The 15,850-nt window shown below is 45.7% G+C and overlaps 7 protein-coding genes across 7 annotated transcripts; 4 read left to right on the top strand and 3 right to left on the bottom strand.

Moving 5' to 3' along the window:
* The first annotated feature begins 470 nt into the window (after positions 1-470).
* EDB82DRAFT_499017 (uncharacterized protein) lies at positions 471-1,880 on the top strand. Its single transcript, XM_065608586.1, has 2 exons — positions 471-1,028; positions 1,080-1,880. Exons 1-2 carry the CDS (start codon positions 617-619, stop codon positions 1,844-1,846), a joined length of 1,179 nt encoding a protein of 392 aa, XP_065464820.1. The 5' UTR covers positions 471-616; the 3' UTR covers positions 1,847-1,880.
* A 978-nt stretch (positions 1,881-2,858) lies between these two features.
* On the bottom strand, positions 2,859-5,361 carry EDB82DRAFT_499011 (uncharacterized protein). The gene is made up of 6 exons (XM_025734863.2): positions 5,012-5,361; positions 4,716-4,948; positions 4,339-4,657; positions 3,993-4,255; positions 3,601-3,897; positions 2,859-3,541 (listed from the first exon to the last, which is right to left on the bottom strand). The coding sequence occupies exons 2-6, from the start codon at positions 4,912-4,914 to the stop codon at positions 3,297-3,299; spliced, it is 1,323 nt and encodes a 440-aa protein (XP_025585627.2). The 5' UTR covers positions 4,915-4,948; positions 5,012-5,361; the 3' UTR covers positions 2,859-3,296.
* Positions 5,362-6,088: 727 nt separating this feature from the next.
* On the top strand, positions 6,089-7,662 carry EDB82DRAFT_171215 (uncharacterized protein). The gene has a single exon (XM_065607115.1). The coding sequence runs from the start codon at positions 6,316-6,318 to the stop codon at positions 7,339-7,341; it is 1,026 nt and encodes a 341-aa protein (XP_065464819.1). The 5' UTR covers positions 6,089-6,315; the 3' UTR covers positions 7,342-7,662.
* A 111-nt stretch (positions 7,663-7,773) lies between these two features.
* On the top strand, positions 7,774-8,138 carry EDB82DRAFT_499009 (uncharacterized protein). Its single transcript, XM_025734861.2, has one exon. It carries the CDS (start codon positions 7,810-7,812, stop codon positions 8,086-8,088), a length of 279 nt encoding a protein of 92 aa, XP_025585625.1. The 5' UTR covers positions 7,774-7,809; the 3' UTR covers positions 8,089-8,138.
* Positions 8,139-8,354: 216 nt separating this feature from the next.
* EDB82DRAFT_536337 (uncharacterized protein) lies at positions 8,355-10,888 on the bottom strand. Its single transcript, XM_025734860.2, has 6 exons — positions 10,199-10,888; positions 9,709-10,123; positions 9,542-9,643; positions 9,161-9,471; positions 8,534-9,112; positions 8,355-8,481 (listed from the first exon to the last, which is right to left on the bottom strand). The coding sequence occupies exons 1-6, from the start codon at positions 10,778-10,780 to the stop codon at positions 8,443-8,445; spliced, it is 2,028 nt and encodes a 675-aa protein (XP_025585624.2). The 5' UTR covers positions 10,781-10,888; the 3' UTR covers positions 8,355-8,442.
* Positions 10,889-12,713: 1,825 nt separating this feature from the next.
* On the top strand, positions 12,714-13,781 carry EDB82DRAFT_499006 (uncharacterized protein). Its single transcript, XM_025734859.2, has 2 exons — positions 12,714-13,085; positions 13,137-13,781. Exons 1-2 carry the CDS (start codon positions 12,945-12,947, stop codon positions 13,605-13,607), a joined length of 612 nt encoding a protein of 203 aa, XP_025585623.1. The 5' UTR covers positions 12,714-12,944; the 3' UTR covers positions 13,608-13,781.
* A 110-nt stretch (positions 13,782-13,891) lies between these two features.
* On the bottom strand, positions 13,892-14,763 carry EDB82DRAFT_475118 (uncharacterized protein; the record flags this gene model as incomplete). Its single annotated transcript, XM_025734858.1, has 4 exons — positions 13,892-14,250; positions 14,305-14,364; positions 14,414-14,523; positions 14,735-14,763. The coding sequence occupies 4 exons, from the start codon at positions 14,761-14,763 to the stop codon at positions 13,892-13,894; spliced, it is 558 nt and encodes a 185-aa protein (XP_025585622.1).
* Positions 14,764-15,850: the final 1,087 nt, after the last annotated feature.

Raw genomic sequence — 15,850 nt, 5'->3', positions numbered from 1 at the left:
TTGTATTCGATGATCGATGTTTCTAACATTCCCTTTAGTTTGGTAGGCGACATCACTAGAGGAGTGCCCGAACAACATGACAGCCGTATCAGAAAACTGCATCGAGTGGGACGATGATGCTCAACTGCTCTAAAGCCCCAGTAGATAGTCTCTCGATCAGGTCAATGAGTTTTCATAAGTCTGTTTCCGTTCTAGCAGCAGTAAAGCACCCTCTCGAGATGCCCAAAAGGCATCGACGCGTGCAGCGGCGTGTCTGTTGACCACCAATTATTCAGCTGTGATGAAAGTGTAATAATTATTGGTTTGAGGATGGTCGAAGATGTTGTGAAACGTCCGCACTCATTGCGGGTGTGATAATCCATACAGATGTAGGCGCCCAATGAGTATGCCACACATGGGCTGCAGGAGGCCTACCAACAATGTAGCATGACTTCCCCACTCTCAGCCTCGATCAGTGATTGTGGAAAGATGTTCTCGTTTCTTTCCTCTTTCTTCATTTTGTTTTTTTAATACTAAGAATTAACTTGTGGAGCTTACCGAGAGCTTCCATCTGTCTTCTACATCGATTCTTTATTGTGAAATTCGAATATACAGTCACCTTTACACACTGCCCGACATGGATACAGGCGTCTCTACTCTATTTGATAAGATTGTCTTTCAGGCGACGAGGGATATTTTTGTATGCGAGAAAGCAAAAACCAGGAAGCTCAAAGGTATAAAACGATACATCAGGGAGCATCCGGGGGACAGAACTTCAGTGGTGCAGCTTACGACTCAGTATGGCGCCGGCGTCGTTCATGACTCAATATTGAAACTGTTGTCGTACGGGGTGTATGAGTCAACCTCGATGTCCCATGAATGGTTTCCCGATCTATTTGAGCCTTCAGTTACTCGAACTGAAGCTGTGGAGCTTCTGGAAGGAGTGGCGACGAGCATAGGACAAACTATGCTTGAAGATGTCCATAAAATCCACATCAATGACAACCATGAAAGCCCGGAAGAACCAAAAGCCGTAACCATTCTGAACGGTAAGTCGGATCGATCTTACAGACCGCCCAGGAGATTGACTGAAAGGACAGACATCAATGGCAGTATTGCGAGAAACGAGATTGACAACTCATCGGTGTACGCAGTTTATCTACCATTTCCAGCGGCACACATGCTTATGGAGAAACTACAAAAGACCCTGGAACTCGCCTGTTATCAGTTTGGTTTAAGAGCTCTTCCAAGCCTCATGCGGAAACAAGGCTGGGATTGCCCTGAAGCGGGGGAGCTTAACAAATGGACAAAGGTTTTCGGACGCACGGAAAGTGTGGTTTGGGAAGGGAGTGGTAAGCCATCAAAAGAACTGTTGCGATCTATTGCGGCAATCAGACATGCCACTGTTCATCGTCAACGTACCAATTCGACGGAACTTGAACGGTTTCTCGCTGACGCAGAAACTCTTACTGGAGTCCTGGGAGAGAAGGAGTTTACACAGGCCATCTCGCAACTACGGATGGATACCCAGGAGACTCTGGCAGAGCTTATACGGAACAAGGAGATGAGCCAGACGAAACTGGAAAGGGCTCAAGAAGAAATTGCGAGACATCGCGCTGAACTGGATCAGAGGGAACAGGAGATTCTGCGTCATGCGGAGAGCGAGGATAGAAAGTATCGTGACCTAGCAGGAGAAAGGCTGAAAGGAGTCCTGGGTCTTGTGATGGACGTCAAAGTGGTCTCGCATGGTCAAGCTGCAGTGCTGGCAAACGGCGATGATGTCGAGGACTACCTTATTTCTGATGATGACAGCGACTCCGATCATAACGAGCAATTTGAAGACTGTAGTGAGGCATGGTTTTATTGAAAACTACCATGAAATATTAAACATTATTCTTGAGGCCCTAACCGTGTAATGCGTTGAGAGTCTCCGTCATGAGATCATAGGTGTATAGAGCTATTCTGGTTGTATTCAGATTAATGTTGTCTTGTTACTGTACCGGGGAGGGTAAACAGAAGTATTCCTGAAGCAGGTATAATAAGTTTTAGAAACAACATGATCTATTGTAATCAGAGGTGGAAACCATTTGTGAAAATGGCGGGATATGTGCGCATTAACGTGATTATGACTTCATTCTTCAACATTCGTATCAGATATAGGGACTGGACAACGTCGTTGGAATGGAATATCACCCCGTCAAGAACAAAGCCTATTGGTTTCTGATACTAGCCATTGATGTTTTGATTGGAATTGCCCGTCTCAAGGGAAATCACCAGCGAATTGGGCGGCACGTTGTGAAGATGCATTTAAACTTCATATTATTGTAATGATCATGATTATAAAACGCATTTGTCCTTTGGACACTCCTGTATCCATGTCATCCTCGAGCTTGCTCTGATTGTCCTATCTAAACTCCGCCAAGATCAATTTCGATACCCTCTATAAGGTTCCAAGGTCAATATCAAGTCCACGGGCTTGCTCGCGTCTCTTCAATCCTCCCAGGTCAACTTCAAGTCCACGAGCCTTCTCATCGTTCAATGCTTCAACCTTTGCATCAACGCGCAGCTTATTAAGGGTGTCCCCAACAATATTCGGGCAGGTGCATCGACCTTGGCATCGACAGGCAAGGAATCGACGATCTTTCCAGCAAGAGGAACGTCATCTGTGTTCACCGTCGAAATGCGCGACTTTTTGAACGGTTTCATGTAAATCCTTGGCCTTGTTGGTTCTCCCCAGGGCGTCAGAAGAATTAGCCGTCGAAAGCCTAAAAGACGAAATAGTCAGTTAATTCATGATCCTTAGATAAGCCTCTTGGGCTATTTATTTCTGTCATCCTAAGCCTTAGGGGCCAACTTTTCTGTTGCCCACCTGGTTCTGTCTTTATGCAGATCCCTACCGCTCCGATCACCACGTGACAAGAGCTGTCAAAATATCAGTGAGTTCGCAAAGTGTGATACCGAGATTGTATAGGGTGGTTCTAAGTCTGTAACTTGATATGCATTATGATAGATAGTATCAGATGTTTTATTACGCTCAAACTGGCTTCTTATGACAGAGTCAAACTAGCACCTTGTCTAGAACGAGACTAACAAGGGTTCATCAAAACCATCTATCGGATGATGGATTTGTATTAGTTGTATCAAGTTACTCTGAACAAATGTTGATTTGCCAATGGCCTGTCATCTATTCTGTACACCGCACTATTGATGATGGCATCGAGACATGGAGGATCCCGTTATGAACTAAATAGGAAATCAGATTGAGCAGAATAAAAAGCAAAAAGTTCTAGCGTCCTATGAAGTCTAGCTACGTCTCTTCAAGAACGGGACTGCGCAATAGGTGTAAAGCATAACGAGAAGTTGATGTTTATGTCGTCTGTCTCGAAGCCACTGATCTGGGAAATAGTTTCGGGACCCGACACAGTAGAGGTCTGTGAAAATGCCGTGTGGTAAGGCTGACCATATGCAAGATCAAAACTGTCATCTCCGATATCCAGCTGCGCCGAGTCTCGACCTTGATGATATCCCACGGGCACGGCCGTCTTATACTCCAGGTCAAAAACTAGTTAAGATGTATCAGCCCAGTTTCGCGTTTCTTGATCTGCAACAAATCGAACTTACTGAACCATGTGGAGCCGCAGTCTCCCAGTTCGCTGATTGTAGGCGTCTTTCCTGTTGGAACAGGGGATACAACTGAAAACTCCTTCTCATTCGCCTCGGCGAGGAGTCCCCAGGTCCAGTTGGTGTTCATTCCCTTCTTGAACATGAGCAGCGAATTATGGTCGGGATCAGCTGCCACCTTTTGCAAGAAGGAAGAACTTGCGTAGCGCTGGGAAACACCGCGAAAATTATCTATCGCTGACTTTGAACGCTTCGCCATGTCCAGTAGCGTCTTGTTGTAAACTGGATCATCACCACCTAGCATTATAAGTTAGTTAGTGTTGTATCAATATTTGCGAGCCAAGGCGATGAGCAAGAGAACGGGATGGTATGTGTTTGGAAGAGTGATATACCAATTTTCTTGAAGAGCTCGATAAACTCTGTGACATCTAGTGGCTTAACAGGTGAACTGAGAGGGGTTGAGATGTTCACAATGGCCAGGTCAAAGACCAATCGATTTATCGCACGATAGATCTGCCCTCGTCCTTGCGCCATTACTTGAGCCTTTTCCAAAGTGCAGCCCTCTACACATCGATTCTCAGAACATGGTTCGCATTGGGACCCATTGGCACCGAGCTTGCATTCCAGGACAAAGTAATCTTTGCTCTCATGAGTACTGCCGCATTGTCAGTTAAGAATTTCTAGTCAACTCTTCGATTTAAGGAGAAAATCATGTGCGATTGCGTCCCTGTAACTCACACTTCGACACCTTCAGTCTCAAAAGAGTGTGCAACCGTGATTGCCCACAAGTCTTTATTATGTCGAAAAACTAATCCGAGGGTGACGCGACCAATTTTTGGTTTGTCGCTGAACGGGATGCGAATTCCGGGTTTGAGACATGCACCCACAAGCATCTCAAGTTTCGTCGTATCATCGGCTCGTATAACCACATTGACAGTCTGAGAGGGGACAGTGGATGGCTGGTATTGCCATCGAAGGGAATTTGAGGATGTTTTCCATTTGGGCACTGGTACAAGCTTTGGTGTCTTTTCGCAATATACCTTTACAATAATCTGGCCTGTCGGTAAAATATGATTTAGCATGCTATCCGAGCTTTATTCTGCTGGGTTGTATACCTTGTGCGACAGGTTTGAAAGGATTGTTGGAAATACCGACAGCATAATGCGCAGCTCCAGCACTTGTCGCAATAGCCCAAGATTCTAGGTCAGCTGTGAACCCACACTCCTTGAGAGTCTTTTCTAGGTCAGCTACTGAGACCATGGGCTCAACCTGACTTTGGTCAAGAATGTCTTTAAGAGGAGTGGGTGAAGTCATCGTGACTAATGAGTTAAGGTATCGAGTAAAATCACTGACGGGGGACACTTGATGAGTGATAAGGAAGATCCAAGTTCAGATGCATAAGGGACATTACTGTTATATATACGTTCCGAGAACGTGCAGCTTTTATCCGCAATATCTTCACAAACGCCGACCTGCGGCAATCACCGCTTCTGCATAAGCAATCGCTCTTTAGAGTCTGCTCAGCCAGCCCGGTAATACTTTGATGAAACAAATATGACAACTCACGAAGTTAGCATCATGCGTTCCAATAAACCGCAATGTGATAGTCGGAATTCCTGTCACATCTCATTGAGACAACAGCTTTACCCAACGGGGAACGTCTAACGCTTTCTAGTGCTTCGTGGCTAGCTGAAGATATTTGAACTAAGGTAGGCATGGATCTCCATGTGTGTCTCAGGGGATGTTTCTACCCCGCTTCGGAATCTTGAGGAGCAGTACGAAGTACGGTAGCAGGTCTAGAATTCGGTCCAGGCGTAGCAGCAATGAAAACTTGATAGGCGCCCGGATGACTGCCAAGGCGCATTCCCTACACGAGCCAATCAACGGATTCTTCGTCTGAAGCTGAAAGGTTAGGGCAACATTTGCGCATTTAGCATTTCACATGCATGATCTGTCATGTACAGCTAGGACTAGTCTAACTATACTGGGTTCCTGAATTTATGAAGGAAACTTTGATTAATCGAGCAATCTATATCACCTAAGCCACTGGTTGTGTCCGCTGGCATGGCATATCAACATTCTTACTATTCTATCTTCTCAATAGTATTTTACCACCACTCTATCACATTCTTGGTCACAAGGCAAAAGATCAGCATAGACCCGTAGCGGCTGGACCTGCAATCGAGCTGAGTGAATGCTAGCTTTCTTGCTTGCGCTACTGCTGCAAGCTTCCCATGCGAATAAAGCACAATTAGAAAATTGGGAGGATATTGGAGACGCCAACTAGCTGTTATATCGGTCAACCGGCTTCGGTATCTCTGAAGAATTCTTTCAAAAAGTCGAACTAGATTGCTATACCAATTTGAATGAAGCAAATTATGCAAATATAGGGTAAAGGCTACTCGACTTGTCATGTGACCTCCTCCGAGAAGCAGATAATCTGAAACAATCTAAGATTGTCTCACTTGACTTCTTCTTATACGTTTCATGCAAATTTCCTGTTGTTTTTCATCTCAAAATGAGTTTAGCACTTCTATTTGGCCTGATTGGTATCGCAAAGGCTTTTGATGACTATTTTGAGCCTTTCCCTACTTGTGCTGAGTGTCTACCCGCGAGTGTTCACAATGCGCCTGGGATTGGTTTCAGTCTCACGCTATCTTCAGGGTATGATGTTTTGAACTTGTCACGCGAATCATTCATTCGTACGAAAGACAGATGAACTGGTCTTTTAATTCTAGGACCGCCGCCGTTCATTTCTACAATGGCACTGTTAAAAATATTGCGTATATCCCTGCAAATCCGGAATATGCCGCCCTTATGAACCGTCTAGCCAACTCTCCTCTACCTCCACCACTATCCAGATGGCAGAAGTTACGACGATCTTTCAACAAAAGGATTGGAAAGCCAGCCACGCCCGATGTCGGTGTCCTCGCCACCATACTTGACTCCCTACGCGACGCGACTGCTATCGAAATCACCAATTCCCTGGACAGAGTCGCAGTGGCGCACCCCCGCGTTCAAGGCTTAGCAGAACATGATCTCTGGGATGCGCTCGAATATGTGCGTGTCCGTTCATGGGTGGCCACTGATCTGCCCCGTCCTAAAGTCACACTTCCTCTACCCACTGCGGGCGGATACCCAACCCAGCTTCTGGAGTCATATACTATTTTCGGGGCACACGGGAAAGGCTTTTGCAAAAATTACAAAAACTTCTGGCAGTGTGAGGAGGAGGGGGACAATACTCCACAAGAAACGACCCTGGTCGTGGGAATAACTCCTACTGATTTACGTGGAGACATTATCAGGCCTTTTTCTGCATTTACATTTCTCCAGCCACGAAGTGGTGACAGGACGTTTGTGGACGTTGGGTTAGGTCTTGCTGCCTCGGATGACAAACCCGACTTCTGGACGCGCGTGGCGGAAAGATTGCAGGGTTTCTGCGGCACAGTCCCTGAAGGTTTTCGCCTCGACACAATTTTGTTGACGGGAGAGAACGCGACACATCCGGCTTTTCTTCAAGCTTTACGAAGTGCGCTCGTTGGTAATGGATATCCGCAGATAGAAAACGAGGTTGAACTAGTATTCGTTCATAAGGGAATGGCAGTAGTTGATCCTGTCTTTGTTAGTGCCAGAGGGGCAGCCCATTATGCAAGATGGAGGCAGGAGGCGCCAATCGGGTGCCAAGAGCAGGACAGATGCGAAGAGGAGAGGAGACAACTCATGAATGTTGAATTAAGGTGAAGGATGGTGTTTCTATTAGTCAGTCGCGAGCAAAAGAGAAGTTGGCCCCTTAGGCTTAGGATAACAGAAATAAATAGCCCAAGAGGCTTATCTAAGGATCATGAATTAACTGACTATTTCGTCTTTTAGGCTTTCGACGGCTAATTCTTCTGACGTCCTGGGGTCAGTGTTGCAAAACATTCAGGTCCCATAATAGTTGGGTTAGAGTAAACGGTGGGGTTTACGGGTATAATCATCTCGATGTCTTGACTTAATCCCGAATCGTCCTTGCCAAGCTGGCTTGACAAGGTCATTGGGGTAAAGGTTTGGGGGTTGGGGGACCTGATGTTTGTGAGCCAATCAGAGACTACATTGCCCGTAACGGCTATTCCACTAATGCCATGCGCAAGTGGTATATTTGAACTATATAAGTTGAGGTCCAGTCTAGGGAAACAAGATCTGAGCCATTCATCGCATCTCATTGTCAACATGTTGGTCCACAGCGTCTTTTCAACCGCAGCGCTATGTGCACTTGTGTCTTCGGTAGTGGCCACCTCACACGGACTACCTAAGCGACCTCACATTGAAGCAGCACCATATGGCACCGGCAATGCCTTTCCCAAATCATCTCCACGATCGCGAAAGGACATTTGCTACGTCAAGCCTGGCAAGGGAAAGAACAGCGATGATGCTCCCGCCAACTTATCAATTTTCTCACATTTATCAAGAGCGTCGATGAATAGAAACACGGTATTGAAGGTGGAGTAGACCTGTTGCAGAGTGCTTACTAACTCTGAGAGAGGTATCAGATCAGCAGTTTGGTACTTGCTTCGCAATCTTTCGACTCCTGCGTTGAGAATTACGACACGCATTATTCAGAATACTATCCCGTATCCACAATGCGGTGAGATTTTGATGAGATAAGATAAGATACCCTTAAGCGACATATCACGGCAAGGCACAGGGGAACGAGGAATTAAGAAATTCCCATTCAATACTACCAATAATAATCTTCTTTGTCAGACTTAATCCGACACAGAAAACGTATGAAAACAATCATATAGTTGCATGCGAACGGTACAGTAAACAGAACCACGCGACTGCCCCTAGTAGATCCAAGTCCTAGCGCAAGAGTACAGCCAAGAAGGGCCCCTGGCAGAACTAAGTCGCGTTCAACTGCATCATAGAAGAGGAATGGAACACATAAACCCACCAGAAGCAGGAAAGTCACAATCCTCTTGACGTAACTTTTCCCGATGAGAAACGACGAGACTAAACAGGGAGTCCCATATAAGATCATAAAAATGACTCCTTCAACGGCTTTGGGGAGGAGGTGATCAGGACGGCGCCGATATCGCAAATGTCGAGAATAAGAGTAAAACCCATAGAAACGGAGAACGTTCTCCAGAGTTATAAATGAAACGAAAAATAGAAACGCGAGCAACTGCCACTTGTGCTCCCATATCCAACGCCAAGCGCTGAAAGAATCATGCGTTAGTTGTGGTGACGTTATAGATCCGCCTTGCAATAGCTTTTCAATTTCGTTCTCGAGGTCTTCATTTCGTGTGACTTCTGGATCTACTCCAACACCTTTAAGTTCGAGGTTAATCGCGGCTGCGAAGTCAAGAAGGGCCTTCCAGCCTTGCTTGGGTGCTGGATTATTGTTGAGTCTAAGTGTGCGATGTGAATTTGTCCACATGATTACTAGACCAAAGGTCCAAAGTTGTAGAAGGATGGTCAAAGAAAAGAGTTGAAGAAATGAGAATCCCCACTGGTATCTTTGAATGGTTTCCTGGATACATTAGGGGAATGGAATATCATGAGAGGATTGTTGACCTACATCCTCTTTCATCGGTTGACAAGTACCCTTTCTGTTCAATTCTGTCGGGCTATACAACCTATCGTCCATCAAATACATGGCATTTGAAACATCCCTAAAAGGTTTTTCATAGTCACCACTTCTGTCATAGAATTCATCAGCAGCTGATGTATTCCAGTAGAACCGTGCGCCTGGTAAGTAGAAGACCGAAATGCTCAATGGTGGCCAGTCTATCTCTTGACCACCGAAGTCTGTTGTGTTCCGGATCTCGGAGGATGTCCTTTCTCCCGATACTTCAGAGCCCGCGATTTTGAAGCCGTACTCCTGTATATCTAATTGCAAAATGAAGCGTCAGGCCGAGCTGCAACGAAATTATAGAATGGAAATGGGCTGGTGACTCACATTCCGACACATTCAGCTGCAATTCACAGTCATCCTTAACATATGACCTGTTCCAAGAAGAACAGTAGGAAACGGCGGCAGAAGTTAATGAAAGGGATGAATCTAGGATTAGAGCTAGTGAGCTATTACACTCACTCATGAATCATGTAGTAGAATTAGTATCTTACCACTTCTCCAAGGTATGCCGTATTCCTTTGTAAGTCCCTTTACTCTGTCCCCGTCATGTATAACGTAGGCTGCTGGGATAAGATCATTCAGTGGATTAAGTCTTCCGTTATCCGCAACTATAAATGGTTCGTTCTTTGGCGTATATCCAGTCATCGAGGCAATCAAGGTGGGAAATGCCATGGTGAATATTGCTGCCTGAATTGTGAAAACCATTGCTGTTTTCGAAGCCAGTCCACGTCTGAAAAAGGCCGAGGCGAGTTGCCAGGTCGAAAATGCAGAAGAACTTTGCTGGAATCGGAGTAGCCAAACTGTTGTATATGTAGCTGGCGTAGTAGCGAGAGACACTTGGAGGTACTCAGCAAACACCCGCCAAGATACTAGAGCCATAATTGCTTGGCCGCCTCTTCCAACCACCTGGATTCTATTGCGTTAGCCGATGCTTCAAATAGAGTGATACATATACATATGCAACGATAGATGAGTACGTACTAGATCCCAGGCCACATCGATGAGTTTGACAGTGCTAAAGTCAAATCGCCCCCAGGCGAGAGTAATGTCAAAGAAACCGCTTGGCGCCCAATAGTTGAAAGTACCCTGAGGATATATTGTGTCAGATAAAGTGAACTGAAAGTCTCCGTTTGACGGACAAGGACTATATTCATCGAGCCTCATAGGGAGCGATAGAGCAAGACATATAGTCAAGGCTAACAGAGACAGGGTCCAGACAGTGATAATACAACGAAGGCCCAAGCGGCGCCATTGTACCATCTTGAGGCGATGGGGAGCGCCAAGAAGGTCGTGCCATGCTTCTGTGACAGAGTTTTTGAACGGCTTTAGAGCTGCCGAACGTGTGTGGGACGTAACTCTTTGCCATTGTTTGACGCGATGGGGAGTGGTACTTAGGTCCTGCCATGCGTCATTGAAGGAGTTTCTGTACGACTTTCGAGGTTTTGAATGTGCGTGCGACGTTTCCTCTATAGATTGTGAAATTTCCGAACCGTGAGATTGATATTCGGTGTCCAATTCGATGTAGGAATGAGGAACCAGCATGGGCTTCGCAGCATCCGACATGGCGGTTGTCCAGTGGACAAGAGCATTCGCGTGGCTCGGAAATAAAACGAGGTCTGTCGGAGCAGGGTATGATCTTTCTGGGGGTGTGCTGGTTTTACAATAGCTTTGTTATATAGTTGGTACAAGTAGAAAGCCATATGTGCTTGAAGAGCTGGCACCTTCTAATCTTTCTTGGTTAACCGCCACCTTCCTAAGTAAGGTTAGCACGAATGCAGAACTATGTTAATCTAGACCCTAATTTCACCGAAACAGGGGTTCACATTGTCCACTCAGCCTTACCAGTGGTAGGTTGGATCCCCTCACTGAGGCAATACCAAATTTGGGTCGGCTCCCTTGTCCAGCAGCAGCAGCATCAAGCCCGTGGTGGCAGACTTCTCCTCAGTCCCACAAGGTAGACAAGCGCAATGAGTAGACTGAGAACACAGTGAGTGACGTTTACATTACCATATTTGGCAATCAACCATGTCAGCATATAATGCACCATGGACCAACAGGGGGGTCTGCAAGTTTCAGTGTTGGCCGTCTATTACTGGCCTTATCCTGGATCCATGTCGACATTGGCCAGAAATACGCCTTTGATCCTTTGGCATAGGCGCTTCATGCACCCACACAGCCAGGAAATCAGTAGGGGGCGGGAAAGGACAAGGCAGTGATGAAGCTGACTCTCTGCCACTCGCCACTCTTATGGTTAGAAGTCAACTAAGACCTTGACGTCAATAATGATGGCGGCATCTATCCCAATGCCACCAAGAGGGTTCCCGCGCCAAATATTAAATCACACATATGACTGTATGTAGAGTTGGTTCATCGTTCATGGCTTCAGTGATTGGAACAGTGGTCGTTGAACTGGTGAATGAGACCCTGTAGTTGTACTTGCTCTGCCATTTGGTGTTTTATCTACTCCACTAGGCTATGAAGAATCACAGCCGGATGAGGTGTAGCCGATGTGAAGATTGTAACCCTTGTAATTCACCAATGCAAGACATCCTAGACCAGCATGGCGCAGTTAATCATTGGCGACCAACAAGGCATGCTTTTAGTTACCTGAATATTGGGGTTGTGTACTTGCGACAGATCTCATCTCTAAAACAGATCCATAAAATCTCAATTCAATCCTGTGTTCTTATTTAGTGGAAAGCTTGTATTTGATATCAAGTCGATGATGGGACTTTATAGCATTCGTATGCGACCGTTGAGTAACTGGACTACAGGGCACTAGGGAACAGATGATCAAGCTTGAAAATGCATGAATTGGTCTCTTTCCTCTGTTTTCGACTGAAAGACGAATTGATAGAGGAGGCTCTGACGTTTTCCTCTGAGGTGAATTGAGCTTTGACTTGACGCGTCATACTAGGCGATCTGTCGGACAAATGAGAATAGCACTGCTTTAGATCTGGGGCTTGTTAGGAATAATTAGCTATTCTAGTTATGGGCACATTTGTAATGTCAGTAACAGGCTCCGTGAGGTTATAGTCGATCGATTGAATCTGCAACACGGAGTCCTTTCCACTTGTGAATCACCTACGAGAGATTGGGATGGTATAGGGTATGCGGACTCAAGACAATTCAATAACCTACTGACCATTTACTTCACAAGCAAGACTTCAATAACTGCTTTCCAAAAAGTTAGACACATTATCGAATGGACAGAAGAATTCGCCGTGCCTGGACCGTGCAGCTGATATAGCCTCGGCTGTAGGGTTACCTGTCCCAAAAGGGTTAAATGGGGCGACACTATGTTATAACCTCAAATATAGGCAATCATAACTAGCAGCACAAAAGAATGTCAATGTTAAGATTTACAGGAAACTATACTTTATTTCTCCATTAAGCATGATTTTCACTATTGTGGTAGGCGGAGTATGCATAAATGAGACGTAAAGTCCAATCAATCATAATATGTAGCTAGGATTATGATGTCACTCGTGGCTTAATCCAGTAATTACCGAGCTGTTTTCTCGTGCTTGGCTATATGCACAATGGGGCACTGGTTGGTACTCAACCATTCACTGGAGAAAGTTGAAACGGTATTTTGGGGGCCAAACGAGACATGATGTCAAGTCAATTTCTTGTACAGTCTTTCATCTTTGGCCTCCCCTGATTCAACTAGTTCCCTCTTCGTTCAACGCTTCTGTACCAAGTTGCATTCCAATACACTATCAAGATGCCTCGACCACGAACAACTTCGGGTTCTTCCATAGACGACGCGACATATTCTGGACGATGCAAGACTTTTCCAAAAAGTTGCAGTGCTTGCAAAGAAGCGATGCAAGTGCAAAGGTGCGGTGACGATGGAGGTACAAAGGTAGGTACGCCTCCCCTTGTATCGACCCAGAACTGACTTTCACTTCTACAGGAACAAGTCCTCGACGACACGACTTCCAAAAGCTCAACTAAGGTCATTGGGAATCGGGCCCCCACGAAGTCCAGACGGCAATTCAACGACGCAGCAACTTTAACGTTTCCGTCAGTCAAAGTAAATTACCCTACGAATATCCCCGGGCTCAACGTTCCAGGTTATAATTCTAGTGGACTGTCGGTGGGTGAGCAGGCTGGCATTGGGTTTGGAGTGGGTGCTGTTGGTCTTGGGATCGTGGTTGCAATTATACTATTATGGCGAAGAGAAAGAAGGTCTAAAAGGCCTGTTGAGGACATGCACGACAAACCTCAGCTGGATTCGCGCGAGGTAAATTCATTGGGCAGTTCGACAGAAACCACGGGCACGGTTCATCCCGAGAACACGTTAAGCAATACAGGTGAGCTCCATGTGACGTCAGCCAGACAAGAGTTTGATGGGACTCCAGCTAGATACGAGTTGCCGCCTTAGACGGGGAATTTGTCACTTATGAAGAATTCTATCGTCAGACACAGTCACATCAAGCTGTTGTGGCTGAGCCTTGGCACGCAACGCGTAACCTGGATCTATTATGCAGACACAGTAATATGGTGCTTTTTATTGTAACATTGTATCCAAAAAAGAAAGAAAAAAACTAAAAATAACTTGATTGCCGCTTTAGCTTGTTAGGTTCTCCGTACTTAAGAATCCGTGACTCGATTTATCGCAAGACAGATGAGATACACACATGCTAGGTTACCTCGACTGCCACTATTCTACAGCTGAGGTGGGCCAGACGGAGGAGTTTTCTTCAAAGTAAGAGGTACCTTTCCACCCGAGTCCCCAGCAATTGAGGCATTCCAACCAACAGTGTAAACGCCCTCGATGTCAGATGATTCCCCGTACCACAGTGAGAACATTTCCCTGCCCTCCTCGACCATAACGAAGGATCCATAGAGCATGAAACTTAAAACATAATCGCTAGCATCGGCTGTGTCGTTGATCATTCTAACGATATGAGAAGACGAAGACGGTCCAGGAATCACAAGTGTTTTGTTAGACCAGCTTGGATGCTGATCTTGCGCATAACCCGTGGGGTTGGGAGATCCCTTCCACTGATCGTCTCCCACGGCGACTCAAGCTGTATTAGCCATCGAGAACAGTATTCGTATAAGATGACGTGACTTACATTGGACCGGCGCTGCTTCAGAATCATTCAGACGACTGAAATTGCCTACAAATATCTCGTCTGTCAAACATCAGTGAGTGTCTCTATCAACACTGGGAAATAATCATACCCCCTGACGAAAATAGTGGAAGGCCGCCCACGCCGGGACCATAAGCATAAATAGAAAAGGGCCCCTCACTCAAAGCTGCCGTTGCATGGAAACCAAAGCTGGCAGCACAACTTTCATGACATAAGAGGAGCGCATCACTGTAGAACTGGTTGAAAGGAATCAGAGTATGGGTGCCAAGTTTGCTTGTCGGTGAAAATAGCGGAAGAACATGAGCATTGATATAGCAAGTCTTAAGAAAGGTACGGAAATTATACTCCACTTCGGTAGGTATAGTGTCCAAGTGCCGCGTCCTCGTTTATTTCAAGGTCCGTGTCAACTTACGCGGTTCGTCCCCACAACCCTTCCGGCATCTTAAGAATTCCCGGGACGTTGAAAAGAATCGGTTACCGATAACCTAAGGAATGAAACTATTACGTCGGTTTATGGCATTTAGACAAGTGTTTTAGACTATCTATCTCTGTCATCCAAACTTCAAGGTACAACCTTTCTCTTACCCACATGATATATAGGTTGCCAAATCATATAGATAAGGACGGGATGCGGGTAGTCAAGCGCGAAAATTTTCAGCAAACATACGAAAAGTGTATTCAAGCATAGTGTTTGGAACGGCCCGATTTTTGTTTCCGAGTGGCGCCTGGTTTAAGCTGACGACAACTTATTCGAGGCGTAGGGCTATAGTAGCTACTCCTATTGAGTTCAAGAGACAAATGAGCAGAATGTCGGGTTACTATTCTCTGCTACACCAATGGAAGCCACAGAAACATCACAAGAGTATCCACGGGGCGTTACGAATCCTATAAGTCTCTGCGGTATTGAAATGACCTCCTCGTGGATCAGCTTGTAGGAGTCTTGTATGAAAGATGTAAGTACTTAAGGCCAGTGGAGGACTTCGTCTGTACTTGATCTGTACGAAATTCTAACTGCTACTCATCGTTATTTACTTTCCCTCTTCCTGCTTCCGCCCCTTGTACCAGTCATGAAGCTTTGGCGTTTGCTCTTTGCCGGCTCTATCGGGCTTCCGAAGGCTGACTCTTCTACTGTCGATCGTCCCGCAGCCGCAGCCGTTGCCCGTCGCGCAGTTTACGATGGAAACACGGCCTCTACTAGGTCAACATGGTGCGAATACTCCATGGACACTGACTATTTGTCCGAAGCTATTGATACCGGCATTACCCGTGAATATTGGCTAGAGCTGACTGATGTCACTGTTGCCCCGGACGGCTATTTATAATTAGCTATGGCCGTGAATGGAACTATTCTAGGCCCTACTCTATTTGCTGATTAGGGTAATACTATTATAATTTATATGATAAACTCTTTAAGTATATCACTGAATGGTACCAGTATGCATTAGCATAGAATCCGCCAGAATTATATTAACTAGTATAACAGTGTTTTATTTATAACCTAGTGCCTTTTAGCAGTTAGCGAAACGGT

The sequence above is a fragment of the Fusarium venenatum genome (assembly GCF_020744135.1).
Source record: "Fusarium venenatum strain MPI-CAGE-CH-0201 chromosome Unknown EDB82scaffold_2, whole genome shotgun sequence".
Lineage (NCBI taxonomy): Eukaryota > Fungi > Ascomycota > Sordariomycetes > Hypocreales > Nectriaceae > Fusarium > Fusarium venenatum.
This window is presented reverse-complemented; position numbering and strand designations above follow the sequence as displayed.

Coding starts and splice junctions, on each gene's coding strand:
- EDB82DRAFT_171215 (XM_065607115.1), top strand. CDS start 6,316: ATGAACTGGTCTTTTAATTCTAGGACCGCCGCCGTTCATTTCTACAAT.
- EDB82DRAFT_536337 (XM_025734860.2), bottom strand. CDS start 10,780: ATGTCGGATGCTGCGAAGCCCATGCTGGTTCCTCATTCCTACATCGAA. Junction 10,124..10,198: donor TCGATGTGGCCTGGGATCTA/GTACGTACTCAT, acceptor AATAGAATCCAG/GTGGTTGGAAGAGGCGGCCA. Junction 9,644..9,708: donor CGGCATACCTTGGAGAAGTG/GTAAGATACTAA, acceptor CTCTAATCCTAG/ATTCATCCCTTTCATTAACT.
- EDB82DRAFT_499006 (XM_025734859.2), top strand. CDS start 12,945: ATGCCTCGACCACGAACAACTTCGGGTTCTTCCATAGACGACGCGACA. Junction 13,086..13,136: donor GTGACGATGGAGGTACAAAG/GTAGGTACGCCT, acceptor TCACTTCTACAG/GAACAAGTCCTCGACGACAC.
- EDB82DRAFT_499017 (XM_065608586.1), top strand. CDS start 617: ATGGATACAGGCGTCTCTACTCTATTTGATAAGATTGTCTTTCAGGCG. Junction 1,029..1,079: donor AGCCGTAACCATTCTGAACG/GTAAGTCGGATC, acceptor CTGAAAGGACAG/ACATCAATGGCAGTATTGCG.
- EDB82DRAFT_499011 (XM_025734863.2), bottom strand. CDS start 4,914: ATGACTTCACCCACTCCTCTTAAAGACATTCTTGACCAAAGTCAGGTT. Junction 4,256..4,338: donor GAGACTGAAGGTGTCGAAGT/GTGAGTTACAGG, acceptor ACAATGCGGCAG/TACTCATGAGAGCAAAGATT. Junction 3,898..3,992: donor CGAGCTCTTCAAGAAAATTG/GTATATCACTCT, acceptor TTATAATGCTAG/GTGGTGATGATCCAGTTTAC.
- EDB82DRAFT_499009 (XM_025734861.2), top strand. CDS start 7,810: ATGTTGGTCCACAGCGTCTTTTCAACCGCAGCGCTATGTGCACTTGTG.